The following is a 25,080-nucleotide window of genomic DNA, read 5'->3' as shown; positions in this document are numbered from 1 at the left end:
AGTATCAGTTGTTTAAATTGAGTATAATGTGCTTTCAAGGAATGACATTCATTCAGTCCTAATGAAGTACAACACACATGGGAAGAATGCAGATGGAAATCAGTAACCAACAGTAGCCAACAGGGGGTGCTTTGTCCAATGCAGAGGTAAGGAGAAATCAAATTGGACATGTGTGTTACAATTATATAAATACTTTTTTCAACAGGGTGCCAGCCAGGGGATAGTTTTAACATTAGATATCTGTGAATAAAGACAGTTTTGGTGAGAAAAAGCACATGATAATGAGGTTAAAGATCTCTGCCAGTCACTCTTGGAGTCTTAAAACAAGAAAAGCAAAGATTCCCTTTCAACAAATCGAAAGAGAAAAATGTCACTTTTATCACCTTATTTCCTCGTCTTTCATCGAACAATAAGGTGATTCGAAGAAAAGCTACTGAACCTAACTCCAATGAGTCTCTTTCTGTGAAAATGTGTGCTGAAGAAATGGAAAGATCCTGATTAAAATAAAGCTCTGGGATGATGGATGCTCCTTCCTTCACTTCCCTTTTCCTTTCACTATATCTCTTTCTTTCCCACTCCTCTCTTACGCTCATATATTCAGTCGGCGTAAAGAATGAAGCCAGAGAAGGTGCTGTATTTGTTGTTGTTGCCCCCGTGGGCTTTGCCACCATCCAGTTTGATGTAGACTTCATCGCCAGCGTCCAGATGCAGAATCACACTGTTTGAGGCGTAGTCATAGTTCTGATCAGCATCCTGAGCGATCGCGCTGGCTCGAACCTACATGAGAAAGAGGAAAACCAAACAAGGAGGTTCAGTAACAGAAAATAATGGATGTCTACCTGGTTGGCATGGTTCTGTAATGGCTGTGATGATTGGTAGATTCTGTAAATATACCAGCTTTACAATTACAACTTTTTGGCAAATAACTTCTCAAAAATGCAAGGTCCTGCACCAGCCAAGCAACTGCCATTGTGATGTATGGTGATGTTATGGATAGCTTTCTCCAGCTATTAATCAAAAACACACCAAGGTAATGAATACAATTTAGTGCCAATCTCGTTTTCTGACACTGATGCTTAAAATCTGCAACCTCTGCAAAGGTTAAATATCCCTCGTTAAATAGGAAGTATCAGACATCTACCAACACATAAGACTCTGGGAGTGCATAACAACATGTAATCGTTGACACACATTCAGACGGGCTTCAAATTGATGACAACTGTTACCGTTCACCTGAGCGCGCTGGGAAAAGATTGAAACACTGATGGATTTAATATGTGTGGATTTGTTCGAGTACCACACAACAGCGTTAGGGAAATTGCTGAGAATTTCTGTAATCTGTCTGGGGAATTAAATTTCGAAATGGCAAAGGCATGAATACTTACAGCTTCTCTGTCTGGATCTTGCTCACAACAAGCTGTAAAATGTGATCGCATTTTAAAAGCATTGAATTTGACAGGCTGACTTCCAAGGTCATTCATCAGAAAGAAAGTTCAACTTCAGATAGTGCTAATGTCTGTTATTTATTAAGGGGAAAGAAGGAAGGAAGGAAGTGTTTCTGTGGGTGTATCTTTGTGTCCTTGTGTTCTGGTTCTAGATGACCTCTGTTACATCTAATTAAGAGTTCTGTTTGAAAGCATTTTTACAGACTCAAGGGAGAGACTCCGTAGGCAGAGGTGTTAGAGCAAACCCCGGTGCACTATTATAATCAACACCAGTGTATGGTGTGTGTGTGTGGCGGAGTTGGTGTGTGTAAGCGTGTCCCTCCCACACTATGTGGCTTTCACTCTTTGGCAATAAGAAATATAGAGGGAACCAGGGTTCTGGAAGGGGAAGAGTCAGAAATGACTTTGCTAAGGAAATGTACAGTCTGATTCGTTCACACATACTAAAAAACTACTGCTTTGCCTTTTGTATAATAGGACATTTTACGGCCAACCACAATTGCCCCGATCCTTTATGTTGTTCTAAACCTGTATGACTTTATTTTGTGAAACACAAAGAAGACATTCTGACAAACTGGTTTTGCCCATGGAATGAAGGTCTTTGGAATTGTATACAACAATGGACCCCATAGACTTTCACTGTACAGAAGAAATAAAAGACATGCGGGTTTGAAAAATACCAGAAAAATCTTTTTTTAAACAACATTTTTTTTAACCCAATTTCAGCCACGTTTTAAGATATCTCTGAATCTATGTTTTGTGAAAAAGGCAGAATGCAGTGCAAAATACACATTCAAAAATGCAAATGCAGTGAGATAACTTATTTTACAATCAATATTGCGAATTATAGAGTTTTTAAAGATTTTTTAGTTTATTAAAAAGAAAAACTGAGACCCAGTTTATGAATTGGACAGAGTGCAGCAATTTGATGGCATAAGTCCCGCCTTCTATATAAAAGCGCCAATTGGCGATTGGTAAAGTGATTGAGTCACTGCAGCTGCTATTAGAAGTTGTGTTTCTATTGAATCAGTTTCTTTTTAATCATTCTATTTGAGAAACAGCAGTTATGGGTCCGATTTTGTTGACAAATCGAAATTTTTCAACTAAATGTGAGCTTGTGAGATTTCTGTAATTCCAAATTCAAGTAGGCTCTATTAATCAATTGCTTGAATCATGCAATGCGTCTTCTGTGTGTAGCGCTATTTCTGTGGTGTGTGGAGTTGCTGCCTGTGCCTATATGAGGCAGCTGCTTATGTAGACAGTGCGGCAACGAGGCAGCTCTCTACGTTTTGGAACAGAGATAGTATGTTTGTGTTGCTTGAGTAAATAGCTGGATTGATTATACCACCACCTGTCCCATCGAAATGTTGGCTGGTGTTTGCGGGCATGCATGTGCTTGTGTGGCTGTCTAATTTCGTTCATCCACACAAACACCCTGTAAATACTCTGGCAGAGGGGATTCCCTGAGGTCAAGGCCATATGGATGTTTGGGCTGTGGTACGGTGGCTGTAGAGGGACACCTGAGCTTGCAGTGCGGAAGTGTAATGGGGAGCGGTGCAGTGCTGTTTTACCACCTGCTGCTAAATACTCTTTGCTCAAACGCAATCTGAATGCAGATATGAAAACACACAACTGTTCCCCATGCTTACACTGGAATGTATGAATATAGGTTTATTAATGTGGATAACTTAAATATGGATAAATCAGGTTCTGAATTCTGAGTTTCAGCAAAGATGGCTACTAAAATCTCAATAGGGCCATATCAGCTTATGATTTTAGTGATGAAGCAAATGGTGAAAGAAAATGCAATAAAGAAACAGAGGGAGAGTGAATATTGTGCAGCTATATTGAAAAGAGCTGTCAATTTCTTCAAATCAAATGATTCTGCTGTGTTTTTCATTTTGTGCTGAGGCAGCTCTTGCCAGAATTGTTCCTTATTGATCGGACACATTGACACATGTGCCAGTGTAAGAGTGCTGCGCAGCTTGAGTGACATTGGCTGAAATTCGCCCTCCTCTTTCAATGTTCACTTTCTGAGCCAAAGAAGGATCTGGAGCTTTCCATCACCCGGAGTGGTGGAAGTGCCCTCCTCAGGGACGCAGTACGCAGTAGGATCAGCAAACACAGAGGAGCCCTCTCATTAGTTTTCATTTTGAGCTGAATGGCAATGGGTTTGTCATCCAGAGACTGTAATGTGTTTTTCAATCCGGATGGACAAAGAACACAAGAAGGAATAGAGAGAAATGTGACAGGGCCATGGAAAAGAGTGAGATATGGTAGTTTGACAGCCATCAGAAAGCTTTAGGATTCTTTAGGACGTCTGTTTTTAAAAGGACCCCAAAGTATATTTGCACACTGAAGCCACACATGAATGTCATTTCAGTAGATGACAAAATATCAAACCAAAATTGTAGATTGGTTTGACAACAAAAAAAGCCTTATTTTTCGCAATATGTTTTGCTTGAAAAGTCTGCGTGTGCTGTATGTCTTTAAAATAAATGTAGCTTGATATGTTTTTGTTGTTGTTGTTTTTTTTCATTCAAATATTTTTTAAATGCAGCTACATTTTCCGAATACTGAGAAGATTGATCCTTCCCCTCCGAAATACTGATCCTTCCCCTCCGCAAAGATGTTTTCTCATTTACCTGAGTCTCTCTTGTCATAGATTATGTTCTCCTTTATAAATCTCTTCACATGCATGTCTGGTTTTCTTCCATTCAATTAGTTTTCTTGATAATTTTAGTGCTCTCTGCTCTCATTCTCTATTTCCTCCTCTTTCTATTTTCTATTTCCATCTATAGCCATGTCTTGAGGTCTGAGAGGTCGAGAGCAGACGATCAATAGCTCAGGTAAGAGGAACAGACGGCTGGTGATGTAGATGAGAAAGTATTGAGAGAGACAGATAGACTCCGTCCCTGTGGCCATCTGTTCACCATCTTCACTGCCCCACCCACCTCACTTCTATTAAGTGTTGCAATAATATTTAAAAAATATATAATATATATATATATTCTGTAAATTTTACCTAACCATCATGTTTATTTAACAAGTCTTCTTTTGTATACCTATATTGATTGATTACTTTTTAAAAGGGTAAATTCATTATTTGTCTGCTGTCATCTACATGTTTCAAAACATTAGCAACACTTTCTTGATATTACATAATTGATAGTTTTGTCTGCCACCCCAAAGCTGTGAATTACTTTGTTAATGGCACAGTTCTGTCAGTCTTTATATCAAGTATATTTAAAAGATGAGAGTGAGATGAACCCAGACTCGCATGAATATTCAGTCAGGCATTTTTCTTATTCCTTTTTCAATTCATGCGAGGCCAGGTGAGAGAAATGTGCATTAAAGCAACTGCAGAGCTTCTATTGCGTCTTGTCGACACATAAAGTCGCTGTCGGTCAAATACGAGAGGACTTGCCCGTCACTCAACCCAAATGACTCTGTGTCGCCCCGTCTCTCTTTTTATTCTCTATCCTTTTTCTATTCATTGTTTACCTTCTTGATTAAATCTGGTGAGTCTAATATCGATGTGCAAACAAAGTCTGCTATTCTGAATCCATGGTGATGGTCGTCCGGTGCATATTAATGTCAAATAATCTGCCTTTAGCACACAGCCTGGATGGAGGCCTTATTAAAGGGTGAGCTCTAGTGCTGGGGAGTGCGTAGGATTTGTTGGAGAGGATTTTGATGAAACAAGATTTAATTATTATTTTGTTTAATATTAGCTCCCTCTGGGAAGCTGGACTTCCGTGGTTGACTGTGTTGCGTTAGCATTTCTGAGTAATTAAAAAGCAATTGAACTGCGGTTGAAATCTAAGCTTAAAAAACTCTTATTATATACTTCATGACAGAAACTGTTCTGATTGACAATACTATAAAACTGATTTCATTGGTAAGGCCACTATACTGTAAATTATGTCCTGAGCAATGTGAAAGCACAAGGCATTTCAAACTCTGTGTAAACAGAAATCAAATAGATAGATGGATATATCCATCAATTGCCTCTTAGAGGTCCATGGTAAATCCTTCCTTCATGATGCCCTCGGAGAATCTGTGTTAGCCGAGTCCTAAGCAAAATAATTAACAAAGACAGTCACTGCAATAAAGGCTGAGATTTAAATGAATATGCTGGGCTCTTTAGAAAGCTTTTGTTGCAATTCTGTCAATGAACACAGAGAATAATCGTTAATCATACCTAGCTGTAAAAACAAACTAAAAACATGTATGCACTTAAAATGGAAGTGTATGCCACAAATGCTGCCATATACAGCACAGTATATTCATCACATAATATTTATCCAACATGGAGTGAAATAGCTGCAAAACAGGTCCATGGGGAACAAATGAGGGAGGGCTGAGGTGGTATAGTTGGACAAAGTCAAAGAATGTAAGTCCAAAGACATTGCTGGGCTTTAGGGCTGGGTAAGGGGGACAGACAGCTTGCATTTAGCATTTCAAACAGACGGAAACCGGCGGCCCTGCTCTGACACGCATTTGTTTGTCCCTGTTTTAGAAAACAGTCGGTGTGTGCTCAGAGCACATATGCGTCTATAGACTTCATCATGGAATGGCTTTTCGACTTTCAGAGAATGACCTCTCTGGTGATATTGCAATATTTATGTGACTGATCAAAGAGCTAAATGTCTAAACATGTAGATGATCTACATAATCATAAATCATTTGTTTTGTCAATTTATATGGATGGTATACCATAAAGTCAAGAAATCACTAATCTCCAATGTTTCTGTTTTAATGTTCACTACGTTCAAATGTTTGGAATAAATTAATAGCATCAGTTCTGGAAGGTCACATTTGTCAAGCTTGCATCAGCTGACTCTCAGCTGATCCACGTCTACCTAAACGAAAATGACGTCTATCACTGTATACATAAGCTCCTTCAGTATTATCAACAGTTATCGAGTTTCTCAGGAGCTCATTACGTGCCTCAATCCCCAGCTCCTCCTCTCACCCAGTCAGAATTCATTCTCACCAAGGGTGCTTTTTTTTTGTTTTGTTCTGGAATTAAGTAAAAGGTAATATTGTTAAATATTTGTACAATTTAAAATAACTGTTTTCTTTTTTTAATACATGTTAAAATGTCACTTAATCCTGTGATGGCAAAGTTGAATATTTTTGCAGCCATGACTCTTTAGTGTGACATGAACCTTTCAAAATTCCAATGCTGATAGTGTAATAAAATAAAAACTGTATTTTTACAAAATGTTTTCTCTGTAAAACATATATAAGAGCTGATTTGGTTTATTTTAATTAGTCATTAAACCCCAGTTTATTGTTTATTGACTTTTTTTCTGTAAAACCGTAGTACATCTGTATAGTTGAAACACTGTAAAAATGATGAGATTTTAAAACGCATTCTCATTTCTCACCCAAAGGCATCACCTTTTGACCATGCTTCAATATTCGACGCTTTAGGGTCAGTTACATGATGCGATCCTACAGCGTCATCTTACTGACACTAAAGGAAAAGCGTCAGTTAGATTACGTACAGTAGGTAGGTTTAGGTCTGGGGTGGGGGTAGGGTTACATGCGATCCTAGGGCGTCATCTAACTGACGCTAAAGGGTGTCTAAAGCTTCGGATATTCAACCATGGTCAAAATGCTTCCCAAGGCGTCAAGCCATTTTAAACTCATCAAGTCAGTTTAATGTATTTTAAGTTAAAATGACTTACACAGCCAAGGTGAATGTACATAAAAATGTAAGGCATCGATTTTTTTTCCCTTTTTTTTTTCCAGTGAATGTATTATTGAAATCAAACATACACATTGGAATTTAAGTATCAAAACGGCATAGTAAATCAAACCTTACACCTTATCCTTTGAATTTCCAGGCTTGATTTCTTAATACAAGTCAATTGAGAGATTAAGAGTCATGCGACTGAAACGCATGCAGTAGCCAGTGGTTATTCTTACAGATCTCAGCAGCATCTCCCTGCCAGAGACTGATCTGTCTCTGAACGATATGAAACATTTCATCTATGGAAAGCAAACTAATCCTGATGGACAAGCCCCCCTGTTTCCTTCTCTTTCTGTGACTGACACCAGTTAATAGTTTATTTATTTGAGAAGGGATCATGTACAATTTTCATTCGCAGTTGACTTCTACCTTATTACAGGCTCTTAGAAGGTAAGTGTTAGTGTAGTTTAATTGAAGCATGCGCCTGCCTCTAATTATACTTAAAACGTGGACTGTGAGCTGCATCCCTGATCGAGGTTTAGCAGAGCTCTTCACACAGTGCTCGGAGAAAAATCCCCTCGAGGACGAGAGTGAGCCAGATGCTTGCTGGTTGTGTGAAATTCCTGAGGACATTAGAGATGGACGTGTGTTCCTTTTTCACATGTTTATTAGCAAAGCAAACCTGATTAAGGACAAGATAAGTTGTGGAGAACAAAAGTGAGGGTGCCACGCTTTCATTTCCATCTGTCGCAGAGACACCCGGAGAGATTAATCTACCCAGCTTCTCTTTGTCTTGTCAGCGATCTCCAGGAATACTTAAATAACATTGATATAATGTTTAAACAATGATTAAAACCGCTTGAGAAGTATGGCCCATGGTGTTTGCACAGAGAATGAACTATGAATGGCGGCGAAAAGGAAAGGTTTTGATGAAACTTCAGAAGTACTTCTAATAAAGTTATTACTGAGAAGGAGTTTAAATAATCATGTCGTCTGCTGATGGCCATGATAGACGAGGGCCAGCTGGCTAAAGAAGAGGATGCCAACAGCCATCAGCTAATGCCAAAGCAGCTTTCCATCAGTTACTCACACTAATGCATCTAAAAGAAATTTAAACAGGCTGATTCATGCACAGTTCAAGTAGATGAAGTCAAGGAAGACAGTTCACAAAATAGCCCCCGCAAAGAAAATTCTGGGGGGGGGGGGAAATGATTCACAGAGATTTTTAGACCTTGCTTGGAAAAGCCATTTGTGTGTCATCTATTCTAATAAAGGTTTTTGCCAAAACAGCCAGGTAGTTTACAACATCTTTTAACAATATAAATAGGCCATTATGCATGCAAATACACCTGCTTTTTATATTTTATGAATTATTGCCTTCCAGTCATGATAATTACATCATATTTGGGGGTGCTTGGCATCAAAAAGTTAGAAATCTTCTCAACTATTTATAACGGTTGTTATAAAAAAAAGAAATCTGAAAGGTTGGTTACAAGTTTGTCCTATTCTTCCCTCTAGAAACTGACAAACTTAATCACAAACTAAAGTGTTTGCCACTGTTACTGATATAACAGTCCAACAGATTTATTGGTTTGTTTAAAAGAACTCTCAGTCAAGTTCGACTTTAACTATAGTGACATCACACTTAAAGCAAGAATTATTCCCCTAAACCAGAAGTGGCGGATCCCCCTGAAGACGAACTCCTGGTGTGCACACAGTGGCCTGACCTCTACACGAAGGCCCTCTCTAACGCCTCTGAGCGGTGCAGCTGCTTAATGAAACATCTCGCTGTATTATAATGCATTATCGTGTGATAGAGTCTCACCCCCTCTCAGTGCCCTAATGAGGAGAATGCAGCAATTCTAGTCTTGGGGGAGGAAAAGGGAGAGAAAGATGAGGCGAGAGCGAGGGAGAAACGCATGGTTTTTGCTGCAGGATACATTTTTCATGAATTGCCCTATTCATCATTTGGCGCTGGGCGGATAGCTGTAATCTTACAGTAGCTGTTGTTTATTTTCCAAGGTGATCGAGGTGTTAAACACGCACTGACTAATTCGATCAAGTATAAAGTGGGCTGGGCGAGAGAGTCATTGAAAGCATCATTGAAGCGTCAGGATGTTTACAGGAACTTTTTCTATAGGGGCAAGTTGTTATTCCCTGTGACAGCAGTGTGTGTGTGTGGGTGGGTGGGTGAAAACAGAGGGGGTTAGGGTATCAGTATGACCACATATAAGTGAGAGTGTGTTGATTTCTGCTCATTAAAAGAAGTAGAGGGTCTCCTCCTGAGTCACAGACCAGGCCACAGTCACTCAGATAGGACGGCGCAGCTATTTTCCTATATTCAACATACACGCTCAAAGCAGTACCGCTGAAGTCTCTCTGGGCTGGATATTTGAATGATAGAGCTGAGGTGCAGAAGGTCTGTGTTTTAAAAGTATAGTTTCTCGCCTATAAATAAATGATGGATTCCTCCACAGTGTTTGCTCCGTCTCACCCCGACACATGTGACATGCGTGGCATTTCTTCGCAGCATGGGCAAATCCAGTGCTAATAACCCTACAGCACCCAATTAGAATGGTTTTAATGTTCTGCTTCACTGGGCGGCAAATTTAGTGTCCAATTAGACATCACATCAGGGGCAAAGGCCCCGCCCCAGTGCCTCAACAGCTGATTAGAAGAGTGGAGAGCCAGAAGAATGGCTTTGACTGAAACACAAGTACACCCTACAACTCCTACGCAAGTTAACAAGCTGTTATTGAAGAGGACTGCTTATTGGACTTGTTAAAATATGCTGCAGACTTTCTTTAGGAGATTATTTTGAGGATAATAAGTTTGATTCTGACTGAAAAGACAAGTGAAAAATGTTGCATACTTCAACCACAACAATTATAGCACAAGCTATACTGGATGTATATTTTTTTCCCCCTGTTTCATGCAAAAATAGTATTGATTCGGGGGATGTTTTCCCTCTAGCAGTGTGTTGCTTGTCTCTCTCCTCATCCAAATACCAATGAACAACACTTGCATTTATGTACGCTGTGTAATTAAACATGAGTAATTTGTTTGAATCTAATAACTGAACACTCAACTCTAATTAAAAACACATTTTTGCTGGTCCAGATGGTGAAGTGTGCTTTTTCCCTCTACACACATGTTGTACACATATATAACTCATATTTCTCCTAGTCATATTAACACATTGTATGCATGTAAAAACAATTGCCCTTAAGAAATGCCCAAAGAAATCTAAAAGGGGACCTATTATTCAAAATTCACTTTTACGTGGTGTTTGAACATAAATGTTTGTCGCCACAGTCAGCACCCTACAGTGATAAAAATCTATCCGCACTTCTCTTTTTTTATCCCCATAAATCATAAGCAGTGTCTCAGAACAAGCTGTTTGCAGATTCTAGCTTTTGTGACAACACATTGCACAGGAACCCGCCCACGACTGCTGACGGACACTGTCCTATTAGACCCCGCAAGTGTAAAATACCGAACTTGTCCTTTAAAGAAGAACTGAGTGAACGTTATGAATCATTATTAAAGGAATGGTTCATCCAAAAATGAAAATCATCGCAATCGTCATGATTTACTCACCCTCATGTCTTTCATGTCTTTCTAAACCTTTATTACTTCCTTTCAGCTGTTGAACACAAAATAATATATTTTGAAAAATATTATTGTCTGTACAGTTGAAGTCAGTGGGGTCCAATGTTGTTTTGGACCCCACTAATTTTCATTATACTGTATGGCTGAAAACAGTTCTTCAAAGTAACTTCTTATGTGCAAGGCGAAAGAATGCGTAAATTAGTAAGAGAAGAGTAAATTATGAGAGAAATTATTATTTTAGGGTAAAGTATCCCTTTACTGTAGCTACTGTTATTAAGCTTGAAACCAAACAGGTGAATCTTCAGATACCTGCGCATGCATGAATGTGTTCATTGGAGTGTGGTCTGAGACAGCAAGATTATCCCAAAGGAGTCTCTTGAGAAACAAAAAGAGTGCCTGGATGCATTTGCTTATAATGAAGTCAGAATGGGTTTGGGTGGATTAATGACAATATCAACAGAAGGAACATGAGGACAGGTGCCAGCACAATCTGGATGTGGTTCAAAGTTTTTAATTACGATTCAAAAACCCTGGCTCTATACAAACGCCTTTTCTTTTCCCAGGCTTTCATTTTTTTTTTTTACTCCTTTATCACATTTGAAGTGGAATTCCTTGCAAAGCCAGTGGAGTTTCAAAAGGAACTCGCAGCCATTTATACATGTCCATCTGGCAGAAATGTGATTTTTTTTTTTTCGAGAGGTTGGGGGGGGTGGGAGGGTGGTATTTGGCAAATTAAGAAAAAAAATTAATGGCAAGGAATAAACAGAAGGAGCTTGGAAAGAGGAGTAGGAATTAATGAAAAGAACGAGCATGTGTATTAAAGCTGAAATCCATTAAATATAAATACTTATAACGCTAAAATTTTTCACACAGAATGCAGTCTCACCAGAATTTTTTTTTTCTTTCTTATACACTCACGTATATACACATCTTGCACACCAGCTGTGTGGGTTTGTATGGTGGTATGGTCAGTGGCCACTTGAAGAATAGAGTAAGTCCACAGGGATACAGCAGACTAACTGAAAGTCTGTTAGCACTCCATCACTGCCCTTGAGAAACACTATAATGCGTTCACATACATTCAGAGGGATACAATAAAGTTAAATAGTGAATGTTTCTTTTAAACTGTTCGGCAACGATGTGAGGCAGCTAATTCAGCGGCAGCTCGCCTGAGGTCCTGTATGCCCATTCACACACTCACACTGCTGCAATTGCTCTGATCTGGAATAGCGGTTTAATTAGTGAGGCGGTAACCACTTTATAAAGATTAGCTTGCTCTCAGGAGGAAGGCTTTTCTCCCATGTCTGCCTAAAGTGTCTGTGAGGAGGGTCTCTAGAGATCAGGACCCATTGTGTTCAACAGACGGTGCTTTACGACAACATATGCTCTCCCAATGCTCTTCCTTCACACACTCCATTAATGCTGTACTGTGCTCCCAGCAGTTTTTGCCTGTTCTTGCCTTGGCCATTAGTGTACTTCTTTTATGGGTTTTGCTTAGGCAATCTAGTTAGGACACTGGAAAAACAAAGAAACCCAAAACAGCACTAAGCTGGGACAATTGCAAGTTAGCAGACAACTTTTCAGCTGCATGCACAACAGAGAAGTAGAGACTTTTGTAAACGTCTCTGCTAAAAAGTTTGTCTGCTAACTTGCAATCTTCCCAAATGCTGTTTTTTTTGGTGTCTTGCAAGGAGTGCATTTCACTGTGGTTGACTGGTAGGTCTGTGTTCAGATTAAGGCACAAGTAATCAGATTGAATATGTGTTTGTGACAGAAGCAAGTGTTCATCTTAATTAAGAGGAAGAGATTATCATGGCACCAAGGGACTAGATGAGTTAAATTCATATGGCAGCTAGAGTATAAAAGACAGGCAGCGCTTATAAGAACTCTGTCTCAGCAACCGGCCTAGTTTGATCTAATGAAGAAGAACATGATTACATTTATAAGGTTTAAAAAGAGATAGAAAGGGAGGGGTAGTGAGACACACACGAGCAGAGGAGGGAGAGAGAGTTTAAGACATGTTGGAAACAAAAAAGAAACATATTTCAATTCCAGATATTACAGTGTTATCGCTTTATTTTATTATCTCTTTCATTTTTCTGTTTACCCTCAGGGCCAGCTTTTAAAAGTCTGGCATTCTTTCTTCTGTGACAACTTCTTTATGGAAGTTGAACTATATGCTCTAAGAGTGGCTGCTGGATTTTCAGGAGTCGGATAACCCTCGGTAATTGTATTTATCTGAACAGAAATATCAGCGGTCTCGCAAAAGCTCCGGTTGCTGCGCAACGCTGAGTCCTGCGCGCGCTGACCTCCGGACCGGGCCACAGAAAGACTAAAACACATGCACGCGCCCTCCAGGTTATGCTCTCAAGTCCCTCACCCTATTTTTAATTCCAGGTGCAGTTCTAGCTAAAGAGTTAAAAATACATTTTGACAAATTCACTTCATGGGTCACGTCTGTTGAATCGAGGAAAATTACATGTAAGTTGTTTCTATTAACTGAAATACATGCGCAAATTAAAGAGTTTGAAGTGTAAATTTGAAGTGTATTCTATGATCATCCAGTAGGCTGATCGTTGTGAACTCACAGATTGTAACTCAAAAAGCCTTTTTTTAATTAATTGGTGGTTTATGTACAGGCTAAAACACGCACATTATAACGCAGTAGGCTATTGGTGCCAGACAGTTTATAAGCACTAAAGCGCACAATATATAAGGACACATCAGAACAGATAAACGCTTTGACAAATAAAATATTTAAATATTTAATTTAACCATTGCAGTGCCTGAAATTAACCAACATTTAAATAAGTGTGATTAAGTAGGCTAGGCTATTTTTATGAAAGATTCTGTCTGTTGTCTTGCCTGGGCTACAGGACAGTTTTATTTGTAAAGTCAAAACTGGCCTTGTGGTGTCTTTGTACACTTCTGAAACGATGTAATATTTCAGAAGAACTATTTGAAAATGTGAATTCTTCTTCACTAGATCCCGAATAGACTCAAACGTCTGTTCCATCCTTCACCCCCGTTGCGCATGGACGACATTGCACGTGCGGTTTTCACCCTCTTGAGAGTTAGTCGTGCGTGCCAAACTACTCGAACAGAATGAATATATAACGGTCTTCAAATAAATACTGTTTCAGGAATTACAACCCTGTCGACAAAACCTTAATAATAATCCCAGATCATTAAACATCGCACGTCCACTTCTGTCTATATTTGTGTCTATTTGTGCACTTTTTGACCTGTCACTGTGCCACTGTATCTCGTATAGGCTGCAACTCCACATTTGATCATTAAATAGCGCAAACAACAAAAGCTCTGAATAGAGGGAAAGACATGCACACACACACACACACACACACACACACACACAGAGAGAGAGAGAGAGAGAGAGAGAGAGAGAGAGAGAGAGAGAGAGAGAGAGAGAGAGAGAGAGAGAGAGAGAGGGAGAGGGAGAGCGCAAAGGACAGATAGAAAAAAGAAAGAGTAAAATACCATTAAATGGACGTTTCCATGCTAGGTGCGGAAAAGTGTGCGGAAAAATGGAAATGGAAATTGATTTTATGGCTTTAGTGTAGGCTAAACTGATTCGAGCAGCTTATTTTTCCCTTAACTGTAATGATAGCATTGATACAATTGATAACACCAACTGTAACACCAAATTACTGAACAAAATATATTCTCCTAATTTTTTTTAAAAAAGATATAAGCTATAATTATGAGTTTTAAACACACACTCAGCACTTAATAAAAAAGTTTGGCGTGGCAAACTTTTAAGTGTCCCATGACAATTCCTCAAAAGAGAGAGAGATAGAATCTCTGTCCTCTGTTAACGGGGACACGAGCACAATGTCAGCGCACATTTAGCGCATTCTTCTCGCCGGGTGTGTGGCGCCGCAGCTGTGCGAACTTCACCCGCGTGCTCTGGGGGGACGAGGAACTCACAGCAGATGTTACTGTGTCTCCCACCAGTTTCACACGAAGCACAAAGAAAAAAAAAGAGAGAGAAACGAGAGTATTTCTTGTCCTCTGTGGGGTCATTATTAACAGCTTAATTAATTTTAAATCCGCTCTGTGAATACCAGCTCAAACCACCAGCACATTCTTGTAACACGAGATGAAGAAATGCGATTTATAGATATGCAACACGATTTTAGAAAGAATACTTGAAAAAGATCAGAATAAAAGTAAAATTAACAGGGAAAAAAAGTGTATATAAAAATGCAAAATTGAAATAAAATATTAACTTATGTCAATGAGAATATAAATATATATATATATATATATATATATATATATGCTAAATTACATATATAATATATAATATATCATGATCATGTGATAGCTTTTCAAAAAAAAAAAAAGGTCACAAATAACTCATGAGATATTAGCACTCACCTGTCCGTTTTTGCACAGGTCAGCCCACATGCTGGTGCCGTCACCTCCCCTCATCAGGACGTGGTAGATGAAGAAATACGTGCCCGGAACGCTGCAGATGAACTTGCCCGAAGTGCCATCATAATTGTTGCCGAGGTTGGTGACCACATCGTCAAACTTGAGGATCTCATAGCCCTCGTGAGGGTTTTTCAGTCCCGCGTAGAAAGCCACCCGTGGGTGCGTGTTGTATGTAACTGTGCTGATAGCTCCATCCTTGTCAAGACTCAGAACCCCGTTTCGGCCACTGTCCTCCCGGTTCCCCGGGGGCCCCATCGGACCCGGGGGCCCTGGCTCCCCTGGTGGCCCCGGAGGTCCGGGTTTGCCTGGCCGGCCCGGCTTCCCCTGTGGCCCCTGGAGGAGCGTGGACGGTGGAGGCATGTTGCTGTGGTCGGCCAGAGCCTCGGCCTCGGCCTGCACAGAAGAGCCGGTGCTGGTGATGCCCGTGGTTGTGCCCTTGTTCTGGTACGGGTCGCACACCATTCGACAGGTGCCCAGCATCTCGTAGTGGCTGTTGTCATTGCTCACGGAGCTGACCAGCACAGGGATGAGCACCACCAGCACCAGCACCAGCATGACCCCTACAGCGGCCGCTACCAGGGTCTTCCTGCCCAGGCTGAGGCGCGGGAGTGGCTGGGCAGCCAGCGTGGGTCTGCCGGGAGCCGAAATGGTGACTGCTGGAGAAGAGGAGACCGCGGAAAGAGAGAGAAAGACAGAGGGGTGCAGGGGGGTCCCAGGGGAAAGGTGCCAAGCCCTAGGATCCCAAATGTGTAGAGGAGCACGTGAGGGTGAAAGAGACCCACATGCACACGCTCTCACACGCTTCCCTATCTCCTTGCACGCCTGGTTTGTTAAGCTGGCTCACTGGATCCGTTGGGCAGGCTGGATAGATCTTTCACACAGATTCCACATCCGCTCAATCTCACTCACACACATACACACTCTCACACACGCACACGCATGCATGCAAACGTGGTCACACGCGCTCCCAAAAAGTCGATCCCATTGTCTGGTGGACAGAGTTGCACTAAGTAATGAAGAGAATGAGGGATGGTAGAGGCGGCAAAGAGGTAGAGAGGATGAAGTGAGCGAGTGTTTGCATGGGAGTGAAGGACAGTGGGAACGCGAGAGTGAGAGAGTGAGAGAGCGAGAGAGCGAGAGAAGCAGATATAGAAGAGAGACAGGGTATGTTTGCAGAGGCGTTTTCTCAGACTGAGGGTTTTATACTGAGTAACCTCCCCTGCCACACACACACACACACACCCATCCTCTCTTCTCCCTCTCTGTGTCACAACGATATAGCCAGGGGAAAGGAAGAAAGGTAACTGAGAGGAGAGGAGGGGACAACACAGGAAAATATAAAAGGAGAAAAAGAATACACTAGGAAAAATAAAATGTCTTCATAAAAGCTCACAGGAAACATTAAGATTTGATGTTTGACACACACACACACACACACACACATATATATATATACAGTATATACTGTATATATACATATATGAAATATATGAAGATAACAACACTGACAACATTGTCCTTTTAAGTAGAGCCCGACCGATAAATGATTTTAAAGGCCGATACCGATACAAATATTTGTTGGTTTTAAAATCCGATATTCCGATATATCGGATGATATTTTTTTTCTTTTTTTTTAAAACATTAACAGATTACCCATATTATAGTTATTAGTTATTTGTAGTTATTTATGAGTTTTAACTAAAACAATATAATGCATTTTAAAAAGAAACTAGTTTATTTTATTGTAACAACAGGACAGACTGATGATAGTGGCATTAGCTAGCTTTGTGGTTAGCTAGTCTATGATATTCTATCATGATTTAGCAATGGATAACGTTATAATGCAAAGTGTAAAACATACATTTTCAATACAACAGGCCAAGGAGAGATGATAAGTCTCATTGCTATAACTGTCACGCGCTATTAAAGAAATACTTCAGTCACATTGTCAAAAATTAAAAGGACAATCAGTAAACTACACCGTAACAACGTAACGTAATTATTACTAGATAATTCCGTTTCACTCTCGGCTTATTTAACAGCAGCAAAACTGGACATGCTAGTCACAAATTTTGTCATGCTTATTTGAGTTAAAGCGAGGGTATACGATTTCAAAGATTGTTCATCATTAATATCCTCGTTTAGATGCTGGTTATGGTTATATAGTACAATCCTAACAATATGAATAGAAAAAAGAACGAAAAAAATCCATTCACTCTATTGGCTGTACAGCCGCAGAAAAGTTGACCAATGTAAGCTGTGCAGCCGCACAGCTCATATTGGTCAACTGCTCTCATCCAATCACCAGCTCCACTTGAAACTCCGCCTGGCGCTCGCGTCTCCAACCGCACCCGCCCCCGCCCCCCTCGTGCGTGAGCAAACAGCTGACAGACTGTATATGGTAGCTAGCTAGTAGCGTCAGATCAGCAATGGATAAAGCAATGGATAAAAATATAAACGACAACAGCAAGCAGCCCCTGCTTACCTCTACTGTAAAGTTTGGACGCAAGAGAAAGTCTGTGGAGGAAAGATCAGAGATTAAAAAGAAATGTGAAGAACGCCGGACTCTAAGTAGGATAAATATAGCGTCCTTCATTGACCATTGGAGAAAGCTTCAGGGAGATCTGGGGCTGAAAACTACGCTGACACGGATGACTTTTTGTTGAGCAGGTAAACATTTATTTATTCTTTTATGGTGTGACGTGTTACGTGGCTTTTTATCAGTTTGACAACTTGCTCATGCTGCCGGTCGGCATTGGAATGTTAGCCGTTTAGCATCGCCGATCGCGGTTCAAAGTAATTATATTTCTTGTTCGAGGTTTCTGTTCGAGCCGATCGGAATTTGAACAAGATGCGCTGCGTGCTGCAATAACAATTACTGAAAACCTTAGCAATACTAGTAGTATTATAATGGTGGTGGGGAGTTTAGAACATTTCATGTGTTGCTAATCTTGCCTTGACGTGAACTCAAACGTGACATACGTCAGGGATCAGGTAGCACAGAGGGGAGGGGGGTGTATGTGGAGGGGCGGGATGAGTTTTTTAAAACATCCCTACCGTCTCGACCGATTTTTAACATCGTGTACCATAGCTTTAAGAGAACTGATGGGGATGTTCTTTTAATTGTTATTCAATCAATGTATGTCTCGTGATCAACTCAACAAGTGTTTCCAACAGGGACAACTATACAACTACAACACTCATGACATGGTTGAAGCGTGTTTCGTCCGTTTTTATTTTTGAAATATTTATTTATCGGCCATTATAACTGCCGATACCGATAGTTTGGAAAATGCCTAATATCGGCCAATAATATCGGCCTGCCGATAAATCGGTCTGGCTCTACTTTTAAGAACTGAAAACATTCTCCTAAATTCAAAAAGACCACTTCGCAGCAAAATCTGTATTTCTACTGTTTTCTGATCTCAGACAAATACATTTAAAAAGCACATCATTTACACATTTACACCACCCAGCCATGGTCAGGTTGTGAGAATGATTACTACAATGATCATAATTACACTGAACAAAATTATAAGGGCAACACTTTGTTTTTGCCCCCATTTTTCATGAGCTGAACTCAAAGATCCAAGACTTTTTCTATGTACACAAAATGACTATTTCTCTCAAATATTATTCACAAATCTGTCTAAATCTGTGTTAGTGAGCACTTCTCCTTTGCAGAGATAATCCTTCCACCTCACAGATGTGGCATATCCAGATGCTGATTAGACAGCATGATTATAGACCCCTTTTCAGTTGGTAAACATGGTGACGTTTTTTTGTGGGGCCGGTTGGGTTTACTGCCAAATTCTTTGAAACACCTTTGGAGACGGCTTATGGTAGAGAAATGAACATTCAATTCATGGGCAACAGCTCTGGTAGACATTCCTGCAGTCAGCATGAATGAACGTGTTTTGGATGCTCTGGATCGGCGTACAACAGCGGGTTCCAGGTTTTTCCAATATCCAGAAACTTTGCACAGCCATTGAAGAGGAATGGACCAACATTCCACAGGCCACAATCAACCAACTTTTTTTTTCTTTCTTTTTTTTCAGGGCAGAACTCACACATAAACATTCTGTTATTGAATTGAGGTGCTACAAAGAATAATTTTAGATATAGTAATTTAAGGTAAAATTATCAAGATCATTTAAGAATACAATTATCTTGTTATTCCTTTTCGTATGTGTCTTTGACTTTGAGTGTATGTCATATTGTTATATTATATTTCACTTCTTTGTTCCCCCTGGCTGCCATTAAAGTTCCCCCGCTCCTCCCCCTCCTCCTGTTCAGAAATAGTTTGTTATTGGCCTGTTGCGTTTTTGAGCATGTGTCTATTGATCCAGTCCTTTGATTGAATTAAGGGTCCTGTGTGGGGGAAAATCATCTCTATGGCTCATACTAGACAGCTGACATTTCTAGCCAAAGTGCTGGTCACTGGAAGAAGAACTGCAGGATCTGGACATGTCTTAAATTACAGCAGAAGTGTGATGTGAGAAAAGATGATGTTTTGTCAAGATTTCAGTGTGAAGAAGTGATACATCCAAAAAAAAAATGTCACACTTTAGATTAGGGTCCAATTCTCACTATTAGCTAAATATTTGCCTCAATAAACTGAAACGACTTAATAGTACTGTAGTAAGTAAGGTGGTTGTTAAGTTTAGGTATTAGGTGGGATTAAGGGATGTAGAATAAATTCATGCAGAATAATGCATTAGTATGTGCTTTATAAGTACTACACAGATAATATCCCAGTTAAATGCATGCTAATAAGCAACTAGTTAATAGTGAGAATTGGACCTTAAACTAAAGTGTTACCAAAATGTACAGTTAACTACTTCACTATTTGATCAGAAATAATAATATAAATGACTCTTTCAGATTATGAGATCAAACAGCAAGATAAGATGAGAAATAAAGGAGCAATGAAAGAGAGAGATGTCAATAGATAGAGAGAGCATCTGAAAGGCAAGAAAGGAAAACTGTGTGCTCAGTGGTAATATATGACCTGATGATGTTTTCATTGCAAGGGATGACTTCAGTGAAGGAAGTGTGATTGAAAAGAAAAAGGTGTGGTGACATTTATTGGTAAGGGACTGCAACCGTTTATACAGTTTCACAGTTAGTTATACAGTTTCTGCACTGGTCAGTTTCACAAAGTGATCTAATGGTGTTTTCCAAGAATCCATTAGACACATAAATACACACATGTCCATATGTTCATATTTCATAACTGAATGTTTGAAAACCCTGTTTTAAAGGAGAACTCCGGTCAATTTTAGCATTGAGCTAATTTTGTCGGTCAATCTGACTGCAGTAGTTGTGAAATATATGAATAAAAATGATGGCAATTCAGCCAGCTCACATACCTCTATTTGCTCCCTGTTTTCGGTCAAAGCCCACAGTAGTCGATTGTCAATCTCACGCGTGCAATCATAAGTGAATATCATCTCACTATGAAGACTCTCCCGCTCTCCTTCAAAATTTCTTCCAGTCAGAGCAGTATTAAAGGGAAATACGCTCATTTTACAACTCCCCAGAGTTAAACTGTTGAGTTATACCTTTTTTGAATCCATTCAGCCAATCTCCGGTTCTGGCGGTACCACTTTTAGCATGGCTTAGCATACATCATTGAAGTGCACAAGACCGTTAGCATTTCTCCCAAAAAAATTACCAAAGTGTTTCGATATTTTTCCTATTTAAAACTTGACTCTTCTATAGTTACATTGTGCACTAAGACAGACGGAAACTGCAAAGTTGCGATTTTCTAGGCTGATATGACTAGGAACTATACTCTCATTCCTGCGTAATAATCAGGAAACTTCAATAGTGCCCAGCTTCCAACGTGACCGGGACTAAGTTTGTGTAGTCATCGCGCCTGCTGCACTCATGGTACGGCAGTAAAGTTTCCTGTAAAAGCATGGATGTTGTCTTTGTAGATGTGACCACAAGTTTTGTCTTCCGCCACATGCGCTCTGTTCTTCTCAATTGTCTTTTCATATTTTGCACTGCTGTTGAGTTTTTGAACAGAAATGTACAGTATATACTGTAATATTTCTATATAAACAAACAAAACTAAGTGATGCTAAATCATAAGTGAACTGCAGTCCTCTTAATAATTTGATTGATTTGACCAAGTCTTTTAGAGCAAGACACTTGTAAGAAGTGATGAGTGTGAAAGCAAACTCAGAAGGAATGGAGTGATAGGACATAAGTGATGCATGTTTATTTAGCCTTTGATCGGTGTGCTGTAGGAGCTCAGCGCTGTGAGAGAAAGAGAGCAAGAGGACTCGTATCAACCTACTGAAGATTATCCATTAACAATCCGCACTAGAAAGGGTCTCAAATGGATTCGCTCACATTCATGTTTGTCATGGCAACCAAATAAAGTGCGCAAGACAAAAGGATTAGAGACTCTTTTAAGGGCTAATGGTTGAAAAACAAACAAATAAATAAATACGACAAAGTATAGCGCTTCTGGGGAACAAATTAATAGATCACTTTTTGTACTCATGGGGCTTTTTGGGCGGGCGGGTGGGGGGTGGGGGGATAACAAGTATAAGCAGAATAGTTAACATTATATACACAGACAGTCCTAATGTCTTTGACTGCTTCCCTGCATCCTTCCTGACTGCTGCCTTATCAAAGAGCTCCTTTCAGAGCAGGACTGAGGTACAGAGAATGGCCAGAGAGGGAGACTCAGACACAGTTTGGCTTTTGTCAGAGTTGATTTGAAGTCACAACTGCTTGTGCTAAATGCAGTGCCTGCATTGTACCGGGTGTATGACATGGAGTTCAATCACAAATACACTAGTAATTGGTATAAGGATCATTCAGTATACCTAAACTTTGATCTTACTAAAGAGAACATTAAACATCAAGAGGGATGTGGACATTGAGGGGGTAACTATCTGTGACGGTTTATGCATTTATGTTTGTGTAAGGGCAATCCAAATGAAAGCAAGAAGAACAGGACTAACTAAGAAAGACTTCCTTGACCCAAGCAGAATATATGGCAGCCACCAATAAGCACAAACAGTTTTTAGCCTTTCAAAGCAAGTCAATTTTGCTCGAGCTGAAAGATTTTTACAGATTGAAAGAAGCTATTTGGAGGGCACACTTTTTAAAATAGAAATCTAAATGTAAGACATTAGCACCTGCACTGCCTCTGTGCTCTCTATGCTCTTTGGAATGGATAGATAGATGAAAGTGATGGGGAAGACAGGCTGGCCTCACCTCCTGCACTCTGGGAAGGCCCAGTGAGAGTAATACATCCACTCCAATACACAGCTATTCATTCTCCTCTGCTCAGTCTTTAAAGAATTGCACAGAGCAGAACACAGTGTGCTCATGAACAATAGTTTCTTGGAATACCTACAGTGAGTGTATAAATATAATAAGGGCTACCATAATATGTGAGCAACATGTATGTACATGTTTGTATCATTGAGAGAATAATGTTAATGTATGGTTTGGTTTTTGAAAAAAAAAAAACTTCAAGTTTCTAAAATAAGACCACAAAACACATACTAAATATGTGTCAAAAATACTTTTGACTAATGGATGTTGTCGCCAACAGTTTCTTAAGTTGCTTCAAAATGATCTGAAAGTGTGTGGGGTGATGCGTGTGGGGTGATTCACACCTGAGAAGACAATGATCTGTATGAGCCGCATAATGTGCCTTTCACACAAGTGTGTAACACAATAAAGAATGTTTGGACTATATATATATATATTCAAAATTCAAAGTCAAAATTAGTCAAAAGTTTGTATTACATAGTCATAGCTGGAAACAAATTCTGTTCAAATAGGCTATGGGCCATTCTACAGAATTGGTTCAAAGTTAGAGTTGGAAACATCTTGGGGAAATTGTTTTTTATTCAGAACTGCCTTCATTCTAGGTGGCATTGATTTTCAGGTGCTGAAAGCGTTCTTTAGAAATATTGGCCCATATTGATAGGATAGCATCTTGCAGTTGATGGAGATTTGTGGAATGCACATCCAGTGCACGAAGCTCCCGTTCCACCACATCCCAAAGATACTCTGTTGGGATGAGATCTGGTGACTGTGGGGGTCATTTTAGTACAGTGAACTCATTGTCATGTTCAAGAAACCTATTTGAACAGGACCACCAGCCTACACAGTGGTAACAAGGCATGATAGATCCATGTTCTCATTCAGTTTATGCCAAATTCTGACTCTACCATCTGAATATCTCAACAAAAATCGAGACTCATCAGACCTCTTTTTCCTATTTGTTGTGGAGATGATTGGTTAGGGTGACCACCAAACAAACCAAATGTGTGACGATTACTAGTTTGTTTGGGGAAATGTGTGACATTTTACCAAGAACATAACTTGAAACTGTTATGTAATGTCTATCTAACATCTATCCTGCCTTTCAGCTGATAAAAATACTTTGTTCTTTAGTTCCTTCCAGAAAACACCATTACTGTCAGGTTTGTGTAGGTAGCTGAAGACGAGGACACGGGAACTGCAGTATGGTTGATTCATTTACAAACTTAACTGACAGGAACAAATGAAAACTCCAAGAATTCAGTACACACAACCATACAAGGATGACAACCAACAAACACTGAGGGAAAATACAGGGCTTAAATGAACTGGAACTAATGGGATGATTAACAGAACAAAGGTGCAATCACAAATACTTACTACAATTTACATTTGCATTGTACGTAGCAAAATGTTTTTTCTTCTTTAAAATCACTGTTAGTCCATTGTTATTATCTTACGTAATTTTTTTCCAACAGTATTTAAACTGCTTAATTATCATTGTGATTCATATTTTGGTCTTGTTATCAATTCTTTTGGTATTTTTATAAAATAATTTAATAAACCCAAGTGGTAAATTTGAGCAATGACAAAAAGGAATGCCAAAATTGGCAAATATTAGACTAAAAGCACTTTATGAAATAACATATTTGACAAGTTTCTTATTAAACAGACCTCAAGGAGGACATGTAAGTTAAAGACTCTGAATTCCCCCATTACTTATTACAGTCAATGTCAACTGATTCACACAGGGGAAAAACCCCATTGAGGATCTTTATTCACTGACAGGGATGCAATTGAATAAACTCTCTTTGAATAGTTGGTCTCAAAGTTTAGAGATGTGAGAACAGTTTTCTCTATTGCCAACTTCTTTTCATGTTAGACACTCCACCCCTCTGCAGTGTGGAGACAGCTGTCAAAATGTATCTTTAAAGAAATAAATTAATAAATGAAAACTTTTGTGAGTATCTTTTTCTATTCCTCTCTTCTTTGATCTGACCCTGGGGACGAATCGCAGGACGGTTCCTGTCATCCGGGTGTGCAGAAACAGAGGCTGTCAGACTTCAGGCAGGATCCCAGCTGGGGTGCACTATGCTTGGCCTGGCCCTCACGGAGGGATACTCTGGAAAAATCCCATCTCTCCAGGGAGGGGTGAAAGGTGCATGGACCCAGAGGGAGAGCAGGAAGAGTAGGCGCAGGCGTTCTTAAAGCGAAATCAGCCACACATTCAGACAGGTTCAGGTTGACCTAAACTCCCCTTTGTCTTGCCAAAAGCTTCATCATTCCTTCAGATGTGACATAAAATTAAGCCTGAAGTCGGTTTCACACACACGTCTGCAGCACTTGACCAAACTCACCTTGTGATTTCACACTCTCATGTTTGTTTTCACACTTCAGCTCTAGACACAATTTAAAGTAATTCCTAGACCAAATTAAGTTCTTCTTTTAGTACTGTTCAACATGATTGTAATATTTTTAATGTTTTCTTTACATGTTAAATAATCAATTGGCCATTTTATAAAAAAAAATGTAAGTGATGGGGATTTCATCAGTAACTTATAT

The 25,080-nt window shown here is 39.7% G+C and overlaps 1 protein-coding gene across 1 annotated transcript; it reads right to left on the bottom strand.

Annotated features, from left to right (window-relative positions):
- Positions 1-484: 484 nt before the first annotated feature.
- Positions 485-15,873, bottom strand: c1ql1l2 (complement component 1, q subcomponent-like 1-like 2). Its single transcript, XM_039687680.2, has 2 exons — positions 15,163-15,873; positions 485-777 (listed from the first exon to the last, which is right to left on the bottom strand). The coding sequence occupies exons 1-2, from the start codon at positions 15,772-15,774 to the stop codon at positions 598-600; spliced, it is 792 nt and encodes a 263-aa protein (XP_039543614.2). The 5' UTR covers positions 15,775-15,873; the 3' UTR covers positions 485-597.
- Positions 15,874-25,080: the final 9,207 nt, after the last annotated feature.

The sequence above is a fragment of the Pimephales promelas genome, chromosome 3 (genome assembly GCF_988280905.1).
Source record: "Pimephales promelas chromosome 3, fPimPro1.hap1.1, whole genome shotgun sequence".
NCBI classification, from domain to species: domain Eukaryota; kingdom Metazoa; phylum Chordata; class Actinopteri; order Cypriniformes; family Leuciscidae; genus Pimephales; species Pimephales promelas.
The sequence above is the reverse complement of the archived record's forward strand: the minus strand, read 5'-3'. Positions and strand labels throughout refer to the sequence as shown.

Coding starts and splice junctions, on each gene's coding strand:
- c1ql1l2 (XM_039687680.2), bottom strand. CDS start 15,774: ATGCTGGTGCTGGTGCTGGTGGTGCTCATCCCTGTGCTGGTCAGCTCC. Junction 778..15,162: donor ACCTGTGCAAAAACGGACAG/GTGAGTGCTAAT, acceptor TTTCTCATGTAG/GTTCGAGCCAGCGCGATCGC.